Source organism: Nicotiana sylvestris, chromosome 8 (genome assembly GCF_000393655.2).
Source record: "Nicotiana sylvestris chromosome 8, ASM39365v2, whole genome shotgun sequence".
Lineage (NCBI taxonomy): Eukaryota > Viridiplantae > Streptophyta > Magnoliopsida > Solanales > Solanaceae > Nicotiana > Nicotiana sylvestris.
Window position 1 is genome coordinate 204,211,203 of NC_091064.1, and position 9,433 is coordinate 204,220,635.

General features: G+C 36.5%; 2 protein-coding genes across 4 annotated transcripts; one reads left to right on the forward strand and one right to left on the reverse strand.

The window, feature by feature from the left end:
• The first annotated feature begins 263 nt into the window (after positions 1 to 263).
• LOC104211845 (14.7 kDa heat shock protein-like) lies at positions 264 to 1,683 on the forward strand. The gene is made up of 2 exons (XM_009760979.2): positions 264 to 583; positions 1,122 to 1,683. Exons 1-2 carry the CDS (start codon positions 415 to 417, stop codon positions 1,457 to 1,459), a joined length of 507 nt encoding a protein of 168 aa, XP_009759281.1. The 5' UTR covers positions 264 to 414; the 3' UTR covers positions 1,460 to 1,683.
• Positions 1,684 to 2,487: 804 nt separating this feature from the next.
• On the reverse strand, positions 2,488 to 7,979 carry LOC104211844 (uncharacterized). 3 transcript variants are annotated; one of them, XM_009760978.2, is made up of 5 exons: positions 7,066 to 7,979; positions 4,045 to 5,382; positions 3,439 to 3,587; positions 3,198 to 3,273; positions 2,488 to 2,785 (listed from the first exon to the last, which is right to left on the reverse strand). In XM_009760978.2, the coding sequence occupies exon 1, from the start codon at positions 7,866 to 7,868 to the stop codon at positions 7,080 to 7,082; it is 789 nt and encodes a 262-aa protein (XP_009759280.2). In that variant the 5' UTR covers positions 7,869 to 7,979; the 3' UTR covers positions 2,488 to 2,785; positions 3,198 to 3,273; positions 3,439 to 3,587; positions 4,045 to 5,382; positions 7,066 to 7,079. The 3 variants fall into 3 exon arrangements, with proteins under 3 accessions (XP_009759280.2, XP_009759279.2, XP_070009239.1); XM_009760977.2 differs by having other exon boundaries at positions 3,198 to 3,279; XM_070153138.1 differs by having other exon boundaries at positions 3,198 to 3,279; positions 7,033 to 7,979.
• Positions 7,980 to 9,433: the final 1,454 nt, after the last annotated feature.

Sequence of the window (9,433 nt, forward strand, 5' to 3'; positions counted from 1 at the left end):
TAAAGTTCAAAAATTGTGTCTAGAAGTTCGAATCTTATGTCCTAAATTTTAAATTATTAGTTCAAGAATTCAGGACCCTTAGTTCTAAATTTCAAATTAACAACTCGAAAGTTCAAGACACCATGTCCTGAATTCCAAATTTTGGATACTTAGTCATGAAGTTTGGATGAATTAGTTAATCTTTAAATATTTTGTAAATTATGAATATATTTTAAACACCGGACTCAAAAATGGCTAGTGGTGCACTTCGGCCTGTTCCTTAACGAAGCTAAATAGGACTGAACTTAGCGGCCTAGGCAAAAACCAAATCCAACCAAGTACATTTAATTACCAAAAACCCCCATCTAAAACCCTTAATTGATTGAGAAAAAACACAAATCAAACTTTCATCAATCGGAAATTATAACTTCTCCAATGGCTCTAAGCCTGAGAAAAGCAGCCGGAGCCTCTACACTGTTCAAATACCTAAGCCCCAAATCCCATTTAACCACCGCCACACCTTCGATCACACGCCTTTTTTCCTCTACTACCACCTCAGATTCAGATTCCACGAGCAAGGAGCAAAGCAACTCTCCAGAGCCAAGTAATTGATTCACCTGTTTAGCCCTTTTCTTATTTACCGTTTTATATTATGCGATATTTGCACATTTACATTCGGTAAATATTTTAGGTTTAATTAGTTGTTTGTTGACACATTAAATTACGCCCACTCTTTTTAGTTTAGTAAGAGATTGATAATAGTATAGAAGTTAGTGTTAGATTTAGGTAATATTGCTAATTTTTTTAATTAAAGTGGAACCGAAAAAAAAAAAACCAAAAATGTAGCCTAGGGCTTCGGTCGAGTGGTAAGAGCACAAGACGCGATGCATGGTTAGGTGCAAGTCAAGAGTTCGAATCCCATTCCAGATAAAAACCTGATATTTAAGTGGAAAAGGGTGGATGGAAAGCTATTGCCACCGGCCTTAGGGATTTCTCAGTTATTAAAAAAAAAAATAGCTGCACATAATTCATGTAGTCAATCCTAATTAGTTTGGGATTGAGCCGCAATAGTTGTTGTTGTTTAACCATTTATTTACTCCTATCAAAGTTGTGTTTTTCGATTTCCTCGATATTATTTGCAGTTATGGTAAAGGGTGCTCCGCAAGATATCAAAATGGAGAATCCATTTCAGTCAGCTGGACCTCCGAACGTGCTAGAAGTGGATAATGTGAAGGATGGTATACTTGTGAGAGTAGCAATGCCTGGTGTTAGTGAAGATGGGATTAAGGTGTGGTTAGAGAACAACACAGTTTACTTTACTGGGAAAGGAGAAATTGAGCTGGAAACTGAGAAATCAGGGAGGAAATATGGAGGAAGTCTTGAGTTTAAGACTGATTGTTGTAAAGCTGAGAAGGTTGAAGCACAAATCAAAGATGGTATTCTTAGAATGTTAGTTAAAGGTGAGATGGGAGAAGATTGATAGCTTTGAGTTTCTACTTTTTGTTTTCTTTTTCTGTTGATGTAATGCTTAGACATGATTTATAAAAGATTTATAGGATTTGGGAAATATTTGCTCAAATGTCAATGCTAGATGATGGTTGTTAGAATTTCTAATTATTAGGAGTGGTATTGCTAATATTTGGAGAAAAATGATACTTCTTGCTGTGTATACCTTGAATCGTAGTACTAACAGATTTTAAATTTTGTCTGTTGTTCATTGATTTCTTCTTCCCTTTTCTTCCTTTCCACCTTTTCTTGAGCCGAGGGTCGGTCGGAAATAGCCTGTCTACCTTTCTAGGTAGGGGTAAAGTCTGCGTACACACTATCCTCCCCAGACCTCACTTATGGGATTATACTGGGTATGTGTTGTTGTTTATCGATTAGTACTTCTGTTAAGCGAACAACATTTGATGAATACTTAGAGAGCCAATGAGCCTTGACATAATTGATAAAGTTGCTGTCATCACGGGTACGAGCCGTTAAAACAGCCTCTTGCAAAAATGCAAAAGGTTGCTTGGAATAGACCCTTGTGGTCCGGCCCTTCCTCAGACCCCTCACATAGCGTGAACTTAATGCACCAGGCTGCCATATCTTTTTAAAGAGCCAATGCTTAAAAATTGCTACAAGTTCAACCCATATGAAATTCTGATATTTGCTAACTCTTTAATTTAATGGACGAATTAAAGGACAAATTTTTCCTGCATAGATGAGTTTATGTTGATGGCTTCTATTCCATGGAGATGAACTATCAATAAAGATCCAGTACTAGATTAAATCTTCTTTTAGAACTTGAGCAGCACTGCCTTTCTCCATATTTGTTAACAGAAGTGTTTTATTTAGTTAACTGTTGAACTGATTCATGTTTTTCTTATCTGGTATAGTCTTTTTTGTTCTTTTTTTCTTTTGCTACTCAATTAGCAAGGAAACACACCTGCTTTAGGAGATTGCTTAACTGCAATAAGCATGTTAATGTGTTTAAAGATGTGGGGGGGGGGGGGGGGCAGAATATAAAGAAACTGGTTTTTTATACATGAAAACAAAAGGAGAAAATCATAGTATACAAATGGAAACACAAGATTCCCAACAAATAAACACTTAAAAGAATATGTATTCGATTAATCAACTATCTTTTTTGTAGTGATCCAACGGAAGCTCAGTAAACTAAAAAAGAACGCGAAAATCCTGCTATGGTTCTCGTTGATCATATGGCTCTTTACTCCACCATGTTTTTCCTGGTGATGATTTCTAACATCTCCTCTAACAATCACTTGCTTTCTCCCAACATCTATTGTATACTCCCTCAACCCTGCCAAGTTTGGTCACAAAAGTTGAAAATCAAGACTTTATGCACATTCGTAATTGTAATTTCTTTAAGGAAAATGTCATCCTAACCAAACACCAGAAAATTACTTCCTCGTTGAAAACACTTTCGATGGAGAGTATTTTTTCAATGGAAAGTGACTTCCTCATACCTAACACTGCAGCCCGGTGCACTAAGCTTCCGCTATGCGTGGGATTCGGGGAAGAACCGGACCACAAGGGTTTATTATACACAGCCTTACCCAGTATTTCTGCAAGAGGCTATTTTCACGGCTCGAACCCGTGACCTCTTGGTCATATGACAGCAACTTTACCAGTTACGCCACGGCTCCCCTTGCCCATCATGCGTAACACTGTGCCAAAAAAATTACTATTACGGGAAGTGTACTCTTTCTCACCTGTTATCTTTGAGATGACTTGAGATATTCTGTGTCTGCAATGTGTGCATCCCAAATTTGCATTCACCACCACCACCTGAAACTAATATCACCAACCCTCATAAGAAACTAAACAAGTTGAAACACCATTAATTGATGTTGCAAAAAAGAGAAGTCCTCATCATATATTATTCTGAAAACATGACTTTTCCTTGCTAAAACACCAAGAAAATGAAAGGAAAAGTCATAATTAAGAACCTACCGAAGGAAGCTTAAGCTTAGCGACCTTTAACAGAGTCTGCTTTTGACTTTGATCCATGCTGTTGCTCCTGAGCTTTTCCTCTGATAATTGTGATGAATGATTTAAAGGAAGAGAGTTGTTGGCCTAATGGGCTAATTATATTACACAGCCTGGTCAACATATATATATATATATATATATATATATATATATATATACTAATACCTTCTAACTTATCCTAACTAATCACTTTTCAACACATACTCTAATACATCCAAAGTATAACAAAATAGAACAATTATTTATTATAATCCCTCCTTTGTATTCTAAATTATAAGGTTATGATAAATGCATTCAAAACTGGCAGATTGAGAGTAATGAGGACTAGTTGGGTAAGAATTTGGCATGTTATGGCCACCAATAACGAACTTTCCCCTTTTTACCTGAAGGTGGCCTTCACGTTCCCATCAAATACTTGTATTCAAATGCTAATAATACTAGGTGCTGACATTCAGACAAAGATAGAGATTTGTTTATTTTCTCTGTATGGGAACTGCCATAATTTATTTAGTCCGGGAGACAGGTTAACAGCTACAAGTAAGAGATTATAATATATGAAAGGGATACCTAATTACTCTTTGAGAAACAGTATTACTCGCCAACTAACCAAATCATGATTAGCAGCAGGCTCCCTTGGCCCCTATCTCAACGTCCAATACGCAGAACATATGTATTCTCCAAATTATATGACACATTGACCACAAATCAGTTTTAGCCTTCTCCTAGGACATTGGTAGAAGCTTCCACTCCTGTATAGCATGTTCTTCATCAGAAGAAAAGAAAAAAAAGTCATTTCTCTAACACAAAACTGGATGAAATTATCTTTCAATTTTCCTTAAATTTTTCTTGACTTGTGAAAGGCCAGCTACAGAAACCCACTGTATCGATTGGACAATATGTCACTCTAATTGGCATTGGGGCTCAAAGCGACAGCCTCGAACGCATCCAAGATTATTTTACAGAAATGAACGATGAAAAGAAAACAGCCCCAAGGTATTGGTCCAGTAGTAAGAGCGTAATGAGTGACGTGTGAGTTTAAGCACATGTAGCAGGTTAAAACTCTCCACCAAGTTTTAAACTGTGCCCCATTGGCCTTGAGAGATATTCAGTTATAAAAAGAAAAAGGAAAAGAAGGTGGAAACCAAAGAACTCATAGAAGGGCAAGCTCAAGTAATTCCGACATCATGCTCGCAACATCAAATCCATGGCTTCTACATGTTGACAAACAGCGAAGTGAATAGTAAAACCAGAATTTTCAGAATCGATCTATAACAATATCAGTCTAAATATAAGTCAGCATTTCGTGTGCTTCTCCCTACAGAACTGAAATGCTTCTCATAGAGACTGTACAAAAACGAATTATGGATTTCATTTTAAGACGGTTGTAAGCAAAACACTTCATTTTTCACTTAATAACATGGATGAGATGTACACAAAGCAAAGCGACGGATCTGCCGGGTCAGAGGCATTTTTACGACCATCTTTTTCGGGGAAGCTTGGGGGGGGGGGGGGGTTAGGACTGGTTTTTGACTTTCAGAAACAATTTCCCATGCGAAGCAAGAATCTCATAATCCATCTCATGTCAATCAGGCCTCTCGAACCAAACTGCATGCAGTGTCCTCACCATATGATTTGCTATCCAAACAGGAAATGGGACTCTCGCGTTAATCCATCTCATGTCAATCAGGCCTCTCGAACCAAACTACATGCAGTTTCCTCACCATATGATTTGCTATCCGAACAGGAAATGGGACTCTCGCATTAAACATCAAGCCCTTGCCAAACTAAAATAGAGATGACGCAAGAAAATAGACATATTCAAGAATAAAACTGCACCCAGCCATGCTTTTTTCTCAAAGAGCTCTCAGAAAGTACAACAGATCCACTTCATTCGTGTTCATCACCCTGCATGAAGACATACAGAAACGAAGAGCAGTCATGCATGATGATTCCCCAGCTCCCAAAGTATTGCAAAATATATAGTTAAAAAACGAGAGGAAAATAAATACAAAAAGATAAAGAAAGTTTCCGGCTTTTAACAAATGAAAACAATCTATATTCAGCCAGAGATTTCACCAACCACCAGGCTTTGCAGTTGCTCAAATGCTCCCCATTTAGAAATGGATTAATTCCTTCCATCTCCCCCTTTTTGTACAAAATGAGATGCAGATGTATGTAAATTTTCATCATTCTCAAACACAAATTGTACTCCTAAGAAAATCCTCCCCCCCCCCCCCCCCCAAAAAAAAAAAAAAAATCCCCACAATCTCTCCCTCTCTGCTGATCGAGCACACAACTCTGTTTTGATACACTTCAAGTGTGCTTAGGAAATACAAAAATCAATATCTAAAAGAACAAAAGGCATGTTCCATTCTTGACTCATCCTGTAACTTAAGCTATATCAAAAAGTTAGACAGCATTCTAGTTGAATTTTATACAAATATTTCAAGAAGAAAAAATCCTGATGAGATTAAAAGAGGTCTCAAAAAGGGAAATTACTCTCCCAGACTAATTGATGCAGGAAATTACTCTCCCAGACTAATTGATACAGGACTAACAGGTTTTCTCACTGCAAATCTGTGTCTAACAGTCAAGGAACTAACCAATCTTAAAAAAAAATTCCATTTAAATTAATACCAAGATCAACCGTCAATTTTTGGTAAAGCCTTTGATATTTACAGTCTTACACTGGGTCACCACACAATAAACCTTACAAAGCCTAGGTAGACTTAGAGCTCCAATAGAAGTCCATGAAATCCAAATCAAAAACTGTAACATCCTACAAGAAATCTGAAGCACGGGTTAATTCTTTACCTCTATAAAGCTTTCCAAAACCAGAAGACACATGATGGAAAATACTTCAGAGTTTGCTCAGTAGTCTTGTCAGCAATTCTTCTAGAGTAGAGAGTACTTTATCTTTATCACTTCTCAGTTCTAACCTATTTCTGAACCTAAACCACCACCCAAGTGCCAAAACTTCTACTAACTGAAGAATTCGTGTACAAGCTTGAGGAAAATTGAAACGCATGAAACTCAGGAAAATGTTAAAATATACTCCCTCCATTTCAATTTATGTGAACCTATTTCCTTTTTAGTCCATGCCAAAAAGAATGACCCCTTTCCCTATTTGGAAACAATTTACCTTTATGCAATGATTTATAGCCACACAAAATATATATGCTTCATTTTACACCACAAATTCAAAAGTCTTCTGTCTTTTCTTAAACTTCGTGTCTAGACAAATGGGTTCGCATAAATTGAAAAGGGCATAAATTGAAACAGAGGGAGTATAACTAAAATGTAACCTGAACTACAACCAAAAACTCGAGAACAAACAACAAAGTCTCACCAGAAATTTGTAGCTCAGTACATTGAAAAACATCAATGAATTGTAAAACAAACAAGCAATGATCGTTACAAAGTAGAACGAACAACTCATTAGCAACTTTGATGTGCCACTAAAATTTCAACTGAACCAGTACTTTTGATATAGAACATAAATATACATGTGAAAACCACTAAAATTTTAATAAATATTAAATATTGAACCCTTACATTAAAATGTATAATGAGTTTAGAGCTAACAACCTTAAAGGCGGACCTCATCTTCGTCGTGAAAATCCTCCATCTCTTCGCATTAACAAAGCTCTTTCTCTTTCCTTCTCCTTCCTCTCCCTCTCTAACGGCGAAAATCCTCCATCTCTTCGACTCTTCTCCATTAACAAAGCTTTTTCTCTTTCCTTCTCCTTCCTCTCCCTCTCTAACCGCTCTTGTCGCAATTCCTCCACCGTCTTTTTTCCTCCATTACTACTCTTCTTCACAGGTCTCGAATATTTATAATAATCATTATTATTATCTTCGTCGCTCTTTTCATCCTCGTCTCTGTTTTTATTCTCCATATACCAAGGTAATTTCGTTCCTTTACCAACAATTCCATATCCTAACCTATACTTCTCATCCTCCGCAGTAATAACCCTAGGCGCTTGCTCTTTCTTAATCCTCTTATTATTATTCCTTCCGTTTTTCTCCTCATCTTCTTCTACTTTTTTAACTGGATCGAAGATTCGAATCCCTTCGAATAAATTGATGTGCTTAGAATCCGATTTTCCCGGTTTCTCCTCCGCCAATTTCGATTTTTCCGGTTTCTTCTCCGGCGATTTCTGTTCTGACGACGATTTTTTGACGTGATTCGACGACGATGATGATAAGCCACGCGCTTGACGGAGCTGCTCGAGGCGATATTCTGAGTCGCGCTTGCGAGATTGTTCCTGCTTGAGCTGTTCCTCTTTAGCTGCGGCTTCCTCGTCTCGCTTTACTTTCTCGCGATTTTCGTAGTTGTATACGTTCCATCGTTTCTGTGGGAGAATGTTCAAACCTCCATGACCTCCCATAACTTGATTGGTTTAGATCTCTGAAAGGAACAACAAGTTTGGCAGATGAGTTTTGGGGAAATTGATACCCCTAATTTGGGGAATTGAAGTTAGCAGGAGATCGAGATCGGGTCGGGTTCTGGTTCAAGCTACTTTTATAATGGGCCTTGTCCGCGTTCTACAGTGCTGGCCCGAAAAATAAATACGAGTAATTACTTTTCAAATTTATAAATTACACTAGTAAGGGTAGCCCGGGCTAACGTGAACAAAACTACCTCATTATGAGAAATAGAAAAAACTGCAAGCACTTTACCTCAGATAAGAACATGTATTTCAGCCGATCTTGACATAGTTCAAAGATAATCATATCAGTTATTGGGGATTTTTCCAACCAAATATCAGAAGGTACACTAAGCTTTTACCCTTTAAGTGCATATAATCAGCTAGAGCTTCAATTCTAGACGGAGTTAATCTAGGTGTCTCTCAATAACTAATCACTCACAATATTATAATATGGGCAGTTTGATTAATACTGAATAATCACGTAATATTAAAAATAAATTAATTGAAGTCAAAGAACTCTTTATTGTGAAAGGCCTTATTTGAAAAAATGATTTTAATACTCATCATAGTCCTTGCCATTTCATACTGTAATTACTAATTATGGTTCACTGATGCAGCCGTTCTACTAATTATTAATACTTGAAACCAAATATATTGGACCTATATGTACGACTGTTTATCTAAGGAAAGTTTAAAAATGACTTGAATTAGGTTCAATATTTTGCATAAAAAGTCCGGTGTGTTTTCCCGATTTGCATAACAGTAGGTCTAGCTTCAATTTAGTAAACAAAGTAGTATGCAGTCTATTGAGTAACAAAATCATACACAACTTTCGTGCTTCTTCAATAGTTACCACTTAAAAGTAGGCATCAAACAATTACTTAGAAATACAGATACAAACCACTGCACGACGATTCTGACCAAGTTAACTCTTAAAACTTGTAAGTTAATCCATATGTTAGCCAAAAGAAGGAAAAATGTTTGTGTATTTCTTCAAAATCCAATCCGTAAAGGAAGAAAAAATCACATGTCATGTTGTTGTTTAACAAAGAATGTAGGATACTCCGTCCATCCACCACCATCATTATCTTAAACCATCTCAAAAGATTTAATTTCTTAATGTCTATATCAATATCATTTAGTTTTAAAATAAAACTCCAAGGTTTTTTCCCTTTTCATTGTTATGTCTTTCCCCTAATACTTTTCTTTCCTCCCACAACCCCATCTTCTTTACCAAAAGATTGCCTTTCCCCCCCTTCTCCAATACATCAGAAGTTGATTAATATGTTGAAATAGAGAAGCTAATACAATATTATTAAATAATTAATCTATTATTATAAATAAAATATTAAATAAGATATTTAGGAATGCTTATTAAATGTGAAATTGATCAAATTTGAAGTTCGAGCATGGAATAAATTTTAAGTTGGAAAGTTGGGAAGAGTGAATTTATCAAAATCTGGATCAATGTAGAATTTAAGTAACTCCATGGCTGATTAGCGAGAATTATAAATATTACGATG

Bases quoted from the DNA above. Each gene is read 5' to 3' on its own strand.
- LOC104211845 (XM_009760979.2), top strand. From the start codon at position 415: ATGGCTCTAAGCCTGAGAAAAGCAGCCGGAGCCTCTACACTGTTCAAA. The intron at 584-1,121 runs GTAATTGATTCA...TATTATTTGCAG, and splicing joins AAGCAACTCTCCAGAGCCAA to TTATGGTAAAGGGTGCTCCG.
- LOC104211844 (XM_009760978.2), bottom strand. From the start codon at position 7,868: ATGGGAGGTCATGGAGGTTTGAACATTCTCCCACAGAAACGATGGAAC.